General features: G+C 39.3%; 1 protein-coding gene across 1 annotated transcript in view; it reads right to left on the minus strand.

The window, feature by feature from the left end:
* The window catches only part of LOC140190840 (BICD family-like cargo adapter 1), an 87,143-nt gene that overhangs the window by 43,543 nt on the left and 25,463 nt on the right, over positions 1–18,137 (minus strand). Inside the window, exon 2 of the mRNA XM_072247723.1 lies at positions 12,370–12,585. Coding sequence (XP_072103824.1) covers positions 12,370–12,585 — 216 coding nt within the window. The remainder of the gene's footprint in view (positions 1–12,369; positions 12,586–18,137) is intronic.

Raw genomic sequence — 18,137 nt, forward strand, 5'->3', positions numbered from 1 at the left:
TTTTAATGATAACTGGGAATAGAAATGAAACAGAAGAAAAGAGGAGAAAAAGAACAAAAAAGGGAAAGGGTAGAACAAACAGAATAAATGACAAGAAGGTTGATAGTGCATGCTAATTTAAGTCTACAGCAGATGTAAATCCCAAATAATTATCTGAATGTACCAAAGGATGCCACAAAACTGAAAATGAAACAAGAGTGCTGGAAATGCTCATTAGCAGCCAGTCAGCACCTTCAGATTGTAGAAGAGTGTCAGACATTTTAATGGAAGACGAGGTACAATTTCATGAGCTGGAACAACACAGGAAGCAGGGGACAGAGAGATCAGTGTGCAACAAGACGGAGAATTAAACTAAGATTACAAGAAGCCTATAGCAGGTCTGCAGACTGAACAGAAGTATTTCACAAAATTGTTACAACCTGTATTTAGCCTCTCCAATGTACGGAATGGTCTGTGAGCAGCAAATACAATATGTTAAATTTAAAGGAGTACATGTAGTGCAATTATTTCACAACTGTGTTTAGGGCACAGAACAATGAGATGGAGGGGGTTTGAAGTGGAAGTGCTACGTATCGTGCAGCTGCATGGAAAGGTGAGGAGGGAACAGAAGTGTGCAGAGGAGGAGTTGGAAGAGTGATCAAGAGCATCCTGGAGAAATAGGTGCCATCAAAATGCTGAAAAGGAAGGTAAGGAGATGCAACTAGATACGGTATCAGATTGGCAGTGTCAGAAATTGTGGAGGACGGTCTGTTAAATGCGAAGGCTTAATTGAGACAAAGATGAGAACAAGGGTGTTCTATCCTGATTCTTGGACTGGGAAAGGTGAAATGCCATAAAAGAATTCAATGTGATATCACTCAGATCCTCATCAACCTTAGTGGAAGGAAATCCATTTTTGTGCAAAAAGGATGCATGAAAGGTAACGTTAGAACAGATAATATCAAGTCAAAGAAACTGATAAAAATGGAATATTTACAGACACAGAGTGGAGGATGCATATGCAAGGTAGTAGTGGGAGTCAATGGGCTTACGGCAGATATTAGGCTCCATCCTGTCCATTGAAGTATTAGAGATACCCACGACAATTAATCTAACTGCCACAGTAATGTAACAGTTAGTGCAATGCTATCAACAGCTCAGGGTGCCTGAGTTCAGAGTTCAGTTCTGATGTCATCTGCAAGGAGTCTGTACATCCTACCCATGGAAACGCGTGGGTTTTCTCTGGGTGCTCAGGTTTCCTCCCACAGTCCAAAGATGTACTGGTTAGTAGGTTAATTGGTCATTGTAAATTGTCCCATGATTAGGCTAGGATTGATTGAGGGTTGCTGTATCCATGCTATATCTCAACCAATCAATAAACAAATGGATATGTATGATTAATTAAATAAAGCAGGGTTGAAATGGGCAGGAAAGGGAATGAAATACTCTAGTTCATGGCACAAGCAGCAATTAATAGTAACAGAGTCACCAATGCACCCGAAAAAGAGGTGAGAGAGCATCAAGCTAGAGAATGTTCGACATTTTCTACCAAAGAGGGAAGATACAATGAAAAAAAGAGTATAATAGGAATTCTATCCCATTTCTGGGAGTGGAGACAAGGATCAAGAGCAAAAGTGTAGCACTGCAAAGCTCAGGGCCACAAAGTGTTTCCATGGCAATATCTCTCACTTAGCGAAAGTGAATGTAGTCAAAGAAAAAGCTCATTACGGAAACAGTCCAGGTTGAGTACTCATTATCTGAAATGCTTGGGGCCAGGAGAGTTTTGGATTTTGGAATATATAATGAGATAGCTTGGGATTGCCATCATTTCCAACTCTGAATTTATGTGCTAGTGGTAAGCAATCCTTGTCCTACACTTATTCATCACACATAGGTACTTACGTACCATTAATATAATGAAAATATAATGTGTGCAGGGTAAATCAGCAGCATCAGGAGAATATCTGAATCAGCTGCTGAATAACAACAAACAACAACAGGCTTTCAGTCTCCACCTCTGATGATGTGTTTTGATTAAAAGCTTACAGTATACTGCATTTGTATTTTACATTTTTTTTAGGTCTACTTAAGGTATAATAACAATCAGCATTGTAGACTTGTTCTGGTGTTAGATGTTCATCAGTGACTATCTTCCCAAACTTATCAATGCTTTGTGATCAGCAGATGCTTTATCTTTAAATTATTTTACAAAGTTAACTTCTTAGAACAGTATGTGATGCATTGAGATCTGCGCATCGCCTGGGAGCGTGCCCAGAGCTTGTGGAATTTTCCATTTGTGATGTCATGTCAGCATTTGAGAAAGTTCAGATTTCAGAGATTTCTGGATTTTGGAATTTTGGATAAGGGGTACTCAACCTGTACAACCAGACACAACAGAACGTGATGGAAGGCAACAGCTTGGACCTTTGATCAAGAATCAAATAAAGGGCTTTCAAACTATCCTTGTGGAGGAATGGGAAAGGGGGTATAAGGGACTCACAGTGAAATGACACAGTTAGTGCTGGGAAACTCGGAATCATTAAAGTAATGGATGGCTTCAGAATTGTCACTATAGTGAATGGTAGGAAGCACAGGAAGAATGGAAAAGCAAATTTCAGATAGGATAAAATGAGTTCCACGGCTGAACATCTGTGTTTGGCAATCCTGTGTATGGATCTTCAGGAAGAGGTGGAAGTGGGTTAAGTGTGGTTAGTGGTATTTGCGTTTGGAGGTTGTAGAGGTAAAATTTCTGATGAAGTTTAGGTCAGTGACCATCTTGGAAGCAATGACCTCACACGTTGAAGTGGTGCCACAGCTGATGTTCAGTGTCTGCTTGGTAGAGATCAATTTGACAAACACAATCTGTAAAGAAGGGCGCTGCTGTTTAATGACAATTTAGCAGTTTGTCCGTTATGAACAAAATGTACAACACTTTGGAAACAAATGGCTGGATTAAATGGAACAACTGAGATTGTCTGTCACCCTGCTACCTACAATGAAAAGATGGACTGAGGTAAAGAGGCCAAAGGAAAGCCATCAGATGGATTTGAATTCTGAAGGTCAGAAACAGGTTCCATTAAATGAGATGACAACTTCTGGACAGTGACAATGATGCAAAAGTTAACGGAAGAAGACATCAATATCATGATGAGCTCAGAAATCATTGTTGAATATATAAGAGGGCATAAATGAAGCTAAAACATCTGTGTAGACTGATTATTCATTTGGGGAAAGATGAAGATTAGATGGAATAGTAAAAACATGGAGGAGGAGAAGAAAGCAGATAGAAAGAACGATTATGTAGTAGCATTTGTATTAAACATCTGTTTTAAGCTTGTGATTCTTGCTACATTAAAGGAAGGAGGAAAACGTCATTTGTGAAAATGCTGAAATAGGTGAAGCTTGAAATGGAATTGCTGACTAGGAGAGTTTTGAAAAAGATTGACGGTAAAGAGACAGGTTAAGAGTTTCATTGTAGCAGCATATAGCTTTAAGCATAATAGACCTATTGCAAAAGTCACGGCTGTTGTTCATTTGAAGCTTCCAAGAATGAAATCAATATTTTGTTATTATTTGTCCAGGATATCAAGAATTAAGACAAATAGCCAGCGTTCAAGAATAGACCAACGGTAATTTTATTGAAGGATGAAACAGCTTGAGGACTGATTTGTTTATCCCAAAATATTTATGAAAAAGTCACAAGGATGAATAAATTCGATTTGTGTTTTATTTATGGTTGATTTCTTTTGTGCAGAGGGGAGAGCTAGTCGTCACAAATTACCGGGTGCAGCACACTGGTTTCCAAACATTCCAGTTCGGGAACCGCGACCTCCTGTCTTGTCACAACCAGGCCATCTCGGGGTGGATCAGCACACCTCACGTTCTGTCTGGGTAGCCTCCAACCTAATTGGCATGAACATCAATTTCCCCTTCCTGTTAAAAAAAAATCCCCTCCCTTTTCCTCTTCTCCCATTCCCACTCTGGCCTTTTACCTCATCTTCTCACCTGCCTATCACCTCTCCCACAGTGTCTCTCCTTCTTCCCTTTCTGCCACTGTCCTCTCTCCTCTCCTATCAGACTCCTTCTCCTCCAGTCCTTTGCCTGGATCCACCTTCCATCTTCCAGCTAGACCTCCTTCCCCTCCTCCCACCTTTTCTTTTTCTGCCATCTTTCCCCTTTCTTTCCAGTCCAGTGGAAGTGTCTCACCCGAAAGATCAACTGTTTATTCATTTCCATGGATGCTGCCTGACCTGAGCTCCCCCAGCATTTTGTGTGTATTGCTCTGGTCTGCCAGCATCTGCAGGATCTCTAGTGTTGGTGAATCACAAAGCCTTCAATGAACTTTCTAACGAGGCCATAAAATCATCAACTAATTAGTGCAAAAATACATTAGTGTTCCCCTTTGAAAGTATCTAGATAACTGTGGCTGACTAGCCATTTCAGCAGTATAGCATAACCTATTATCAGTCACCAGTGGTGTATAATAATTATAGCCAATAGATGTTAAAATTAGCAGCCAATAAAATAATGAGATCAGATTTCTTACTGCAATTTTCAGATTTGCCCTCCACAGTACTAAGTATTCTCAAAATGTTTTAAATCAGCTCCCAATGACAGCGGCAGAACCTTATCTCACTTTTGTTTGTAGCACCACTGTGACATTGCAGAAACCTCTCACAAAATAGGCCCATTACAGGATGCATTTAAAGGAGTCTGTTACATAAACTTCAGTTCAAAATCTCAGTTTGGCACTCCTGGAGTAGACCGGACTTATGCAGATATTTCACTCTTGATCAATAAATTCTTCAGCCTGTCATTTTATAGACTCAGGTCAATTCAATCATGGATTTTTCACAATTTCAAGAATTTCTTTCTAATGAAGCAAAACTAGCAGGCATGTCCAAAAATTAAGGGAAATAATTATTCAAGTGCAAGTTCTTTAAATTTTATGCTCTCTATGTTATTAATCAGGATTTCAAATGTAGGCCAATGTGCTCTTTTGTGTAAATTAATGAATAGTACAAAGATGACAGAATATTTTTTCATTTTGTAATCCTTACCGCACCTTCTTTTACGAAATACAGTGAAAACATTTAGGGAAGTTCCATCCATCCAAGATAAAATGAATTTGGACCCGACCAAAAAATTATAATACAAATTAAAATTACACAGTCAAGTGTGAAACAAAAATATAAATACTGTTTATGAATACCGGTGAAGCCCAAAAATAAATTACCGGATCCATATGATGAATGAATTCACATTTACGAATGTTCGAAAAAGAAACTAGCCTCTAATGATTCTTCATCATTCGAGGCTTTCAGCCAAATGTATAATTATATATATTATAATTGCGTTGCTAATTATGAATAAAACTAACTGATAACCTGAATGAAATTCACATGGAATGGGGCTGATTAATTCCAGATTGTAATTTACTAACTTTTCTAGCATATACATGCCATATTGATGTGCAATGGAATGGTTTTCATTTGCCTGACTGGTTTCAGACTTAATAGAAAAGGGAACTGAATTCTACCAAGGACAAACAGTTGCTTGACTGGCATCCACTACTGAATATTCTTCCTCTCAATTAATGACACACCATGGTGGGAGTGTCCATGCCATCTATAAAATATACTACAGTAATTCTCTCTGGTTACTCTGACAACAGCTTTCACATTCACAATATCTACTAGCAAGAAAGAGCAGCACAGCAGTTTCATGCTGGTTCTGCACCTCCATCGGGTCCTCCAATTTGAATAGTGTCTTAACTTGGAAAAATATTGCTACTGCTTAATTGTTGCTTGACCCAAATCCTGGAAACCTAAACTCAAGAAGAATTACATCAATTCAAGCTGATAGTCTACCAGTTCTAAAAGATAATCAATGCCAAATTCATTAATGATGTTGCTTACAAGACTACATGCCAGACCATTTTACAGAATCTATCTTGAAAATTTTCAAGTATCGTAGGCATGCACAGAGAAAAAAAAATGTTACCTAGGATAATGGCAACAGCATCCAGATATGTTATAACGAATTCCTGTGCTCTGTTTGAAGGGCACCAGGGACAGGAAATGCAGCACTTTCTATATCCATCACCCACTCTGAGCACTAGGCACTCCCAGTGCAGCTGCTTCAGTGGTTATATATTCCGTACAAGCAATGTTCTTTAAACCAAAAAATAACCATAAATTGTCCAAAACATATTGGGGAATGGAAGGTGGATAGGATGTGTGCACAGCACATCAAACACAAACCCTTAAAAAGTCAGACTTATGAGTAGCTTGGACTGGAAACATGTAATGCTTTTGTAGTCAAGTGGCTGGTTGTGAGAAAAACAGCATGGGGCAAAGGAAAATTTTCATTGGTTTAATAATTAATCTCTAACTTGTAAAGCAGTAAATATGAAGTGACAAGATGCTGTTTGGATATAAACCCCTGTGGCATTTGCATCTGTAGAGCAGAGAATGCCCAAGAGTAACTTTACTTTTTAATACATAAAAAAATGAACCGTAATTCCCTACATTTTAAATTATAAACTATAATTCAGTTGTTTGTGCTGAAAGTAAATCTGAAAATTAATTCTTCTTCTAGTTATCCATCCCATAGGATGATGAGGGTTCCTTTCAGTCAGTTAGTCGGTTTGTGAGGATACCCCACCCCTCAGAAAAGAACAGCGTGTGCGTGAGTAGATTTTAGGTGAGTAGGGGGTTACACAGGTCCAGACCCACCCTCACGACATCCCCTCCCAGATCCAGCGGCATGGTGGGATCCAAGACGGCTGGGGGAAGTTCTGTTGCAGTGAATGGACAGACCAAGCTTCGATGCCCTTTCCGCGCTTCACGGCGCGTGTTTGCTAGATGGCCATTGACCCTACGAGAGGGCTCATCCGCCCTTTGACAGGACTTGTTTTTCATCCTGCAGGGTGTCCAGCCACTCTCCTCACCAGACAAGCCTGGTGGGGGAGCCAGTTTAGTCGCCGACCACCCGACCATGCAACAGGTAGTACCAATTTACATGGTACCAGGAGCACTCAGGTGAGTGACCTGACCTTATGAAAATTAATTAATATAATAGTAAATTGTATTTTCAGGTCCAAAACTAGATTTTTGCATTTTTAGTCATACAGTGGATTCCAGATAATTGGGCCATCAGTTAACCAGGGCAGCTGCTTACTTGGGACAACTCTTAAAGAACAAAAAGTAATTGAGAAAATAGCCAGGATTCCTTTCATTAATTTGGGACACTACACTGCTGAACTAGGACAGGAGATTGTTGCCAAACAGTTTCTAACTAGCATTAGTCGTGTGCACTTGTGTGACTGCTAGATCACTGTACTTAGAGAGAATAATTTTTAAACAGCATCAGTTGCGCATGTTTGTGTTCAAAAGCGATGATTTTTGTCACTGATGATTGGTGAGAAATAAATAGTAAGACAATTTGGAACTGTTTTGCTCACTGTGGTTTCAAGCATTCAGGCTTAGAGATACCAGAAACAGCTGGGAGTGAAAATGAAACAATTTTATTACTTCAACAAGGTAGGAACTATGAAGAATTTGAAGGTACCAACGATCATCTTGAACGTTACAATGAAAATAAAGATTTTGAAGATGCAGTCATCGAAATCATTGTATGAGGGTAGTCCGTTATCTGCACTAGATGCCTGCACTAATATTGTTTGGTTACAATCAATCAAAAGAACGAAGCAGCATACACTGGATTAGCTCTTCCGTCGATAACTATTAAGAATTATTACATAGTTGTATAGTACTGTAGTACTTTTGGCAGTGTTCTGATTTGATCTGTATTCCATTTAAATACATAATTTGTTACTTACTTAAACATAGTTTTTCTTTTTAAAACTATTTCTATGGATCTTCCACTAACTGAGGCAGCTGCTTAAATGGGCCAAAATGTATCCCAATTGACCATAGCCCACTGTATATAGTTAAAATAAAACATTCTGCACATGATTGACTCTCTTCAGTGACCTAAGCAATGGGTTTGTGATAAAGTAGTGAAGGAAATTGCTGAACTGAAGAAAAGCAAAGCCTGCAGAACCAAATTAAAGATCATCATCGTCGTCATGTGCCATGTCTGGATGACATGGGCGATCGTGACCTACATGACTATAATTAATCTTGGCAAATATTTCTACAGAAGTGATTTGCCATTGCCTTCTGGGCAGAACCATTATTGATACTCTTCAGAGATTATCTGCTTGACTTGTGATATGCACCAACTGCTCTTGAATGATCATCCAGCACCTGCTTCCATGGCTTCATGTGACTGATCAGGAGTCTAAGCAGATTCTACACCTCGCCTAAGGGTGACCTGTAGGCTAGCAAAGGGAAAGAGCACCTTACATCCCCACCCTGCCACCCAAAAATTTAAGGAAAGAACTGGAAATTCAGATCCAGTTTGTTTGATTGAGTACACAGTCACTTGTCTTGTTCACACAGGGTTTAGATCTATTGTACTGAAAAACAATTTTTAATTACTGTCGCATAGTGCTAGAATACATACAAACTCTCTGAGGAAGTGTCATTCATTTCCCACTGACAAAAAAAGACTAATTAGTTTGATATAAAGTTAAAAATTAAAATAATAAAGAACTTTTATCAATGTATTCTACAGCCAATTAAGAACACTTAAAATGTGTTCATGCACAATCATGTAGAAAACATAAAAGACAGACTGCATACAGCAAGTTCACAGAAACACATACCCGGTCATGACCATCTAATGCATTGGTTATAAGATAGACATTGGCCAAATCCCAGAAGAACCCATCTCAGTGAAATAATTTTATGGTACTTTTCATATCAGTTTAAAATTTCATCTGAAAGATATCTCTGCACTCTCTCGGTGTTGTGATATGGTACGAATGCCAGCATAATCTGTTTGTTGTGTGTCTAGATTATATTTTACATAACATCAGAAGTTTGCAGACTTAACAATCACGGGAACAAAAGCATGATTTTGTTGATATTGACTTGCTATTTTGTTGCTTAATAGAACTGTTTGCCAGGTAAAAACCCAAATGAAAATCTGCTGTAGTATCATTTTACTCAAGTAGTAAAAGCAATATATTGAAGTGATGAAAGATACTAATTAAATTCAGGCTATGACGAAGATTTGAGACACAGAACAAGGTGAAAAGTGTGACACAAATATTCATAAGTAATCAAGTCAACTCTTGATGTCCTGAATCAGGAATCAGGATCTTGACCCAATACATCAGCAATTCCTTTCCTCCTACAGGTGCTGCTTGAGCTGCTGAGTTCTTCCAGCAGATTGTCCGTTACTCCAGGTTCCAGCATCACAGTCTCTTGGGTCTCTAATGATTAGGGCTGTGCAGGTCAGTTGAAGAATTGAATGACTGAAGCAAAGTAGCTGTTCTTGAAGCTTGTCTGGGACTTCAGACTTCTATACTTCCAGACCAATGGTAGCTGCACAGAAATGGCACAACCCGGACGATGACACAGTGTCTGATGTAGATACTTCCAGGAGGGACGTGTCTGTGATGAACTGGGTTGAGTTCGCTACTCTCTGCAGATTCTTATGTTCCTGCATGTTTGAATGACTGTATCAGGCCATCATGCAATCAGTCAAGATACTATCACAAGAGATAGGAGCAGAATTAGGCCATTTGGCCCATCAAGTCTGCTCAGCCATTCCATCATGGCTGATTTAGTATCTCTCTCAACTGCATTCCTCTGCCTTCTCCCTGTAACCTTTGATGCCCTGAGTAATCAAAAGCCTATCAACTTCCACTTTAAATATGCCCAATTACTTTGCCTCCACAGCCATAGGTGGCAATGAATTCCAGAGATTTACCACCCTCTGGCTAAAGAAATTCCTCCTCATCACTTTTCTAAATGGATATTGCTCTATTCTGAGGCTGTGTCCTCCGGTCCTAGACTCATCCACTATAGGAAACATCCTCTCCACGTCCACTCTATCTATGTCATTCAATATTCAATAGGTTTCAATGAGATCTCCTTCTCCAGTACATGTGTAGAAGTTTGTTAGAGTGTTTGGTGCCATGCTGAACCTCCTTAAACTTCTAAGAAAGTAGAAATGCTAGCACACCTTCCTTGTAATTGTATCCACGTCCTGATCCCAGAACAGGTCATTTAATATGGTAATACCCAGGAATTTAAAGCTGCTGACCCTCTCCACCACTGGGCTGCTAATATAGTCTGGCACATATTCACCCATCCCTTTCTTGATGCAAGTAAATAGTTTATTAGTGTTACTGACTTTGAGTGAGAGGTTGTTACAGTACACTGACTCATCACCATCAATATCACTCCTGTATACTGACTCATTGCCATGTGTGGATTTGTCCAACAACAGTGGTGTCATCGGCAAATTTTTATATGGCTTTGCAGTTTGTTTAACCACACAGTTCCATTACATCTAAGTCTTGTGTTGAAAATATATGACAATGTCAACAATTTAACATAATACCATCTTCCATTATCAATGCTTACTGTGTCAAATAATATCATGACTACAACAACATTACCAACTAAAATTGCAGAAGAAGCAAACACATTGTCTAAATTAGCAATTAGAACCAACCTCTGAACATTTTGTATGGGGGAGTAAATAACACAACAATATGCAAAAAAAAAGAGAAGTAGATAATGAAACTAAAAATATTCACCACTAAGAATTTACAGATCCTTTATGGGCACTCAACACAAGGTAATCCAGGTCAATACACAGAGGAACAGGAACTATTCATTTAACTTTAACAAGAGCAATGAATTAGTAATAAACCAAATTTCTCATTCCATAATAGGATTATTCTAGCACACGTTTGCCCTTAATATCCTTCTTACTCATACACCTCTTTATGAGGCTTAATTCAATTGAATTCTATAATCAGACATGGAACACGTTTTAAATTTGTCTGTTTCACATAATATAAAATTGAATAATAATCAGGAGATTCTGCAGAGACACACACACAAAATGCTGGATGAACTCAGCAGGTCAGGCAGTATCTATGGAAAGGAAGAAAGAGTCAATATTTTGGGCTGAGATCCTTCTCCAGAACTCAGGATCATGGCTACAGTTAAATTGCAAATTTGTTTTGCTCATACAGGACTGGTGGCGACAGGTGAGGCAATTTGGAGGTAATTGAATTAAAAAGATCACTGGTGAGGTAACTAGCCAGAAACACTTGGATTAGAGTGAAAGTGTCCGAGAGCCATAAAAAAAAACAGATGGATAAACAGAGATTAATGACTGGATTCCTTCAGAACTTTTTTTTAAGAATATCAGTATTTTAAAAACTTTGCTTTGTATTGATCAAATTAATATAAATATTCTACAGCTAGCAGCAAATAAAATTCAAGCTTATGTAGTTTTAGTACACTGTGTCGTATGTCAGAATACAGGTTTGTAACCTACAATCCTCAAGTTATGGTTTTCAGCTATCTTACCACGGAGTCCCTGGAATAAATTCACTGACATAACTCTGAAGAAGGAAATATAATATAAACTATAATAATAATTCTTCAAGAGTTGGACGAGAAGGAGCAGAAAATAAAACAGCAGGCAGACACATTTATCGAGACTGGAGACTGGAATTTCAGAAACCAAGGTTTCAGTTTCTAGAAACCCAATCTCTATTTCTGCTTTTACTACAGATTTCCCAGAACCAGGAACTTGTTTTTACGTTCATTCTTGAAGTATGGTACGGTTACTTTTTCACTCAAATATCTATCTTCACATCTCTAGTGTGTACATCCACTTGTAAGGCCAGTGACACAGCAGGACGTAGCATTGGTGAGGAACACAGTCTTTACTTCCTCAGGAACAGAAGGTTGTAAAACTAAATGAGAAACACCTCATTTGGGGCAGCAAACAGCACAGACCAATAACATGCCTGTGACACAGCTTTTTTAAAGCTAATTGACAAGCTCCAGTGCCATGGTGATAGGCAGAACAGCAATCTATCTGAAGAGGATTGATACTTCTATATATCTCCAGAAATGAAATTAACTTTGTAATACAAAATGCAAATTTCCCAGGATTTAAATCTTGGTACACATTCATCCCCAACTCTCTCACGCTAAGTCTATGCACTGCATTTCTTCACCCTAGAAGAAATCACTTCACCGACACAACCTCACGTGTATCTCTGAACTCTGATGATATATATACACCTGCAGAGTCATTCTGCCCTCAGTTTTGTATTCCACTGAACACTCTATTACCCACATGCTACTGTCAGTAAAGTGCCATGCACAAATACTCCACTTATAGTATAGTATCTCTCTACCTTTATTTGGAGGGGTGAAACACCACATTGCTACTGGAATACATTCAAGAGTGTCACTCAGTACCATCCAATGCAAGACTTACCCTGGTGAGCTGCTCGAGGAGTCGCTGGTTCTGTTCAGATAGTTCCCGCAAAGCTATTACTTTCTCTTTGTTTGCCTCACGTAACTGGACCTGATGCCTCTCCAGCTCATCTTGAAGTTGCTTGAGATCACCCTCCAGCTCAGCAACACGACCCTCCCATTCTCCCTCACGGTTCTCAAATCTTCTCCGCAGTTCATGTTTTTCCTGTTCTAGATGCTGATGAGAAATGGGAAGATGTGTCACCATTGAACTTCCATTTTAAAAGCAACAAATAAAATATTATGGAAACAGGAGCTTGGAAATATGAACAATCTGATTTACTCTAAAAGCTTATAGCCACCTTCCACAGACTTTAAAGGCAACAACAGAACAGATGAACAAAAGATAATTGGTGGTTTTTTTTCCTCAGCACCATTTCATTATTCAGTGATCAAAGCTCAAAGGAAATTTATTATCAAAGTACATATATGTCATCATATACAATGCTGAGGTTCATTTTCTTGTGGGCATACTCAATAAAACTACAGAATAACAATAACAATCAATGAAAGACCACTCAACCAGGGTATTCAACCAGAGTGCGGAAGACAAGAAACTGTGCAAATAAAAGAAATCAAAAGAACTCATTGCATCTTGTTCATGTATATGTTACCTCAGAATATTCAATCAAAAATCTTGATACACCTTTTAAAATCAGCTTCATAATTTAGTACGTTCTCTTGCATACCATAAAGAACTCTGTACAGGATATTTTACTCTTCTCTTGGAACTCCTGCTCCATGGGTTCCATGTTTGCCAAGGAAGTTAACGTGGGAATGTATTCATTCGCGGTTGAGGCAGGATAGCGGAGTGGGAAATTTATTAAAATGGTAAGCACCTTCCTTCACTTTTGCAGGACTTTGGAACTCATCCTATACTATGTGTGACAACTATTTATACTAGTCATATGATTAAAGCATTTCAGATGCACTTTACAAAAGAAGAAAGGTATTAGCATCTACATTTTTACAAGAATTTAGATCTCTCTCTGAAAAGTTGTTCCAATAGGTTTTTGTAGAGGTCTGGGGAAAGCAAGTGAGAGGTAGGTCATTCACTGACCAGGTCCCATTAAACAGAGGGAAATGAATGCACAGGCTTAAGAACAATACAAAATTAGGCAAAACTACAGAAGTAGCAATACCAATATCATTTATAAGATCTGCAGGAAATACAGGAAAACTGGCAGTACAGAGTGGCCTTCGTGATTGGAGATGAATAATTTCCAGTGACAAAAACATGTGACATGAGGTGCGTAGGCAGAAGCGACAGCATGGGCAGAATTTAAAAAAAATAAAAAGACATTTAACACTGAATGAGAATCATGTTTAGGCCTGTTGGTGACAGCTGTAAGCTAACAGAATACATAAATAGAGATCACAGGAATGTTGCAAGCGCTGAGTAAATTTTAATGGAAAATTTAATGATCTTGAAGATTGCAATAGGCAGATGAACTCAAGGCAAAATTGGCAGCACATTATTGTGCTTGGTGCAGTTTTCAGTTTCCAGGGACAATTTCAACTTCCAGAAACAACAGGATCTAGGTCATATTAGATTTAATAATTGCAATAAGCCAGTTTTAACAAAGAAACATAGAAAATAGGTGCAGGAATAGGCCATTCAGCCCTTCGAGCCTGCACTGCCATTCAGTATGATCATGGCTGATCAACCATCTCAGAACCCTGTACTTGCCTTCTCTCCATACCCCCTGATCCCTTTAGCCACCAGGGCCATATCTAACTCCCTCTTAAATATAGCCAATGAACTGGCTTCAACTGTTTCCTGTGGCAGAGAATTCCACAGATTCACCACTCTCTGTGTGAAGAAGTTTTTCCTCATCTCGGTCCTAAAAGGTTTCCCCTTTATCCTTAAACTGTGACCCCTCGTTCTGGACTTCCCCAACGTCGGGAATAATCTTCCTGCATCTAGCCTGTCCAATCCCTTTAGAATTTTATACGCTTCAATAAGATCCCCCCTCAATCTTCTAAATTCCAGAGAGTATAAGCCTAGTCGATTCAGTCTTTCAACATATGAAAGTCCTGCCATCCCAAGAATCAATCTGGTGAACCTTCTTTGTACTCCTTCTATGGCAAGGATGTCTTTCCTCAGATTAGGGGATCAAAACTGCACACAATACTCCAGGTGTGGTCTCACCAAGGCCTTGTACAGCTGCAGTAGCACCTCTCTGCTCCTGTACTCGAATCCTCTTGCTATGAATGCCAGCATACCATTCGCCTTTTTCACCGCCTGCTGTACCTGCATGCCCACTTTCAATGACTGGTGTACAATGACACCCAGGTCTCGTTGCACCTCCCCTTTTCCTAATCGGCCACCATTCAGATAATCTGTTTTCCTGTTTTTGCCACCAAAGTGGATAACCTCACATCTATCCACATTAAATTGCATCTGCCATGAATTTGTCCATTCACTTAACCTATCTAAGTCACTCTGCATCCTCTTAGCATCCTCCTCACAGCTAACACTGCCACCCAGCTTCGTGTCATCCGCAAACTTGGAGATGCTGCATTTAATTCCCTCATCCAAGTCATTAATATATATTGTAAACAACTGGGGTCCCAGCACTGAGCCTTGCGGTACCCCACTAGTCACTGCCTGCCATTCTGAAAAGGTCCCGTTTATTCCCACTCTTTGCTTCCTGTCTGCCAACCAATTCTGTATCCACATCAATACCATACTCCCAATACAGTGTGCTTTAAGTCTGCACACTAATCTCCTGTGTGAGACCTTGTCAAATGCCTTTTGAAAATCCAAATATACCACATCCACTGATTCTCCCCTATCCACTCTACTAGTTACATCCTCAAAAAATTCTATGAGATTCATCAGACATGATTTTCCTTTCACAAATCCATGCTGACTTTGTCTGATGATTTCAGCGCTTTCTAAATGTGCTGTTATCACATCTTTGATAATTGACTCCAGCATTTTCCCCACCACCGATGTCAGGATAACCAGTCTATAATTCCCCGGTTTCTCTCTCCCTCCTTTTTTAAAAAGCGGGGTTACAACAGCCACCCTCCAATCCTCAGGAACTAATCCAGAATCTAAAGAGTTTTGAAAAATTATCACTAATGCATCCACTATTTCTTGGGCTACTTCCTTAAGCACTGTGGGATGCAGACCACCTGGCCCTGGGGATTTATCTGCCTTTAATCCCTTCAATTTACCTAACACCACTTCCCTACTAACATGTATTTCCCTCAGTTCCTCCATCTCACTAGACCCTCGGTCCCCTACTATTCCCGGAAGATTATTTATGTCCTCCTTTGTGAAGACAGAACCAAAGTAGTTATTCAATTGGTCTGCCATGTCCTTGTTCCCCATGATCAATTTACCTGTTTCTGACTGTAAGGGACCTACATTTGTCTTAACCAATCTTTTTCTTTTCACATATCTATAAAAGCTTTTACAGTCAGTTTTTATGTTCCCTGCCAGCTTTCTCTCATAATCTTTTTTCCCTTTCCTAATTAAGCCCTTTGTCCTCCTCTGCTGGACTCTGAATTTCTCCCAGTCCTAAGGTGTGCCGTTTTTCCTGGCTAATTTGTAGGTTTCTTCTTTGAAATTGATACTATCCCTGATTTCCCTTGTCAGCCACGGGTGCACTACCTTCCCTGGTTTATTCTTTTGCCAAACTGGGATGAACAATTGTGTAGTTCATCCATGCAATCTTTAAATGCTTGCCATTGCATATCCACCGTCAACCCTTTCAGTAACATTTGCCAGTCTATCTTGGTTAATTCACGTCTCATACCTTCAAAGTTACCCTTCTTTAAGTTCAGAACCTTTGTTTCTGAATTCACGATGTCACTCTCCATCTTAGTGAAAAATTCCACCATATTATGGTCACTCTTACCCAAGGGGCCTCGCACGACAAGATTGCTAACTAACCCTTCCTCATTGCTCAATACCCAGTCTAGAATGGCCTGCTCTCTAGTTGGTTCCTTGACATGTTGGTTCAGAAAACCATCCCGCATACATTCCAAGAAATCATCTTCCTCAGCAGCCTTACCAATTTGGTTCACCCAATCTATATGTAGATTGAAGTCACCCATTATAACTGCTGTTCCTTTATTGCACGCATTCCTAATTTCCTGTTTAATGCCATCCCCCACCTCACTACTACTGTTAGGTGGCCTGTACACAACTCCCACCAGCGTTTTCTGTCCCTTAGTGTTATGCAGCTCTACCCATATCGAATCCACATCCTCCCGGCTAATGTCCTTCCTTTCTATTGCATTAATCTCCTCTCTAACCAGCAATGCTACCCCACCTCCTTTTCTTTCATGTCTATCCCTTCTGAATATTGAATTTAGTTACGATGTTAACTATACATGGATTATTTATTTAATAGCAACCAAAGTACCATCACATTCGATGCAGCATTGTGAAGGAAGATTCTAATTTTAAGTAGGGTGACATTAACTGGATGAAGGAAAGACGGTAAAACTGGAAAATATCTTAATTGGTAAAATAACTGCATGGACATTGAAAAGAAAATACATTTAGCATCATGCTGAACATCTTTATAACTTTAAGGAATAAAGGTACAAAGGACAAAACTTGCTTCGGACAACATCAAACAAAGAAAAAACAAACAAAAATTCTAGTGGAAAATATATAATTAACAACAAATGATGCAACAAGCACTTCAGAGTCCTCATGCAGGATACCCTAAAGATTAACTTATAGGTTAAGTCAGTGGTAAGGAAGGCAAATATAACTTTAGCATTTATCTTGCGATAACTAGAATAAAAAAATGATGTAATGCTTAAACACAAATGCTTCTGCAGATGCAGGAATCCCAGAGCAACACACATAAAATGCTGAAGGAATTCGGCAGGTCAGGCATGGTAAGGAAGGGATATGCAATGTGAGTATTCATTTCGAGAGGACAGGAATATAAAAGCAAAGATGTAATACTGAGGCTTTATAAGACATTAATCAGATCATACTTGTAGTACTGTAAGCAGTTTTGGCTCCTTACTTAAGAAAAGATATGTTGGCATTAGAGAAGGCCCAGAGGGGTTCATGAAAATGATTCAGGGAATAAAAGGGTTAATGTAAGCTGACCATTTGGTGGCTCTGGGCCGTTACTCGCTACAGCTTAGAAGAATGAGGGGGGAACCTCATTGAAACCCACTGAATATTGGAAGACCTAGATGGAGTGGATGTGGAGAAGAGGTTTCATATAATGGGGGGGGGGGGGTCCAGGACCCAAGGGCACAGCCTGAGAGTAGAGGGACCTCCCTTTAGACCAGAGATAAGGACAAATTTCTTAAGAATTCATTGGAATTCATTTGCACAGATGGCTGTGGAGGCCAAGTCATTGGATATACAGTATTTGTTAATAGATTCTTGATTAGTAAAGGCATCAAAGGTCATGGGGAGAAGCCAGGAGAATGAAGTTGAGAGGGATAATAAATCAACCATGATAGAACGGCAGAGCAGACTCAATGTGTTGAACGGCCTTTTTTCTCCTGAAGACATCACTTAATTGGTAAATGAGGATAGTATTTATTGGACATGCAAGGCAGCTTGCAAATATATCTTTCATTAAAAAACTGTAATCCAAAGTTAACGCTAATAGGATCAAAGTCTAATTTTAGACTGTTTAGGAGATTAGCTAGGGAACAGCAGATAGAAAACAGTGTTAATATAAGGCTCTTAAGTTGGTAAGACGACAAGCAGGGTCTCACAGGAATCTGTGTTGG

Source organism: Mobula birostris, chromosome 31 (assembly GCF_030028105.1).
Source record: "Mobula birostris isolate sMobBir1 chromosome 31, sMobBir1.hap1, whole genome shotgun sequence".
Taxonomy (NCBI): domain Eukaryota; kingdom Metazoa; phylum Chordata; class Chondrichthyes; order Myliobatiformes; family Myliobatidae; genus Mobula; species Mobula birostris.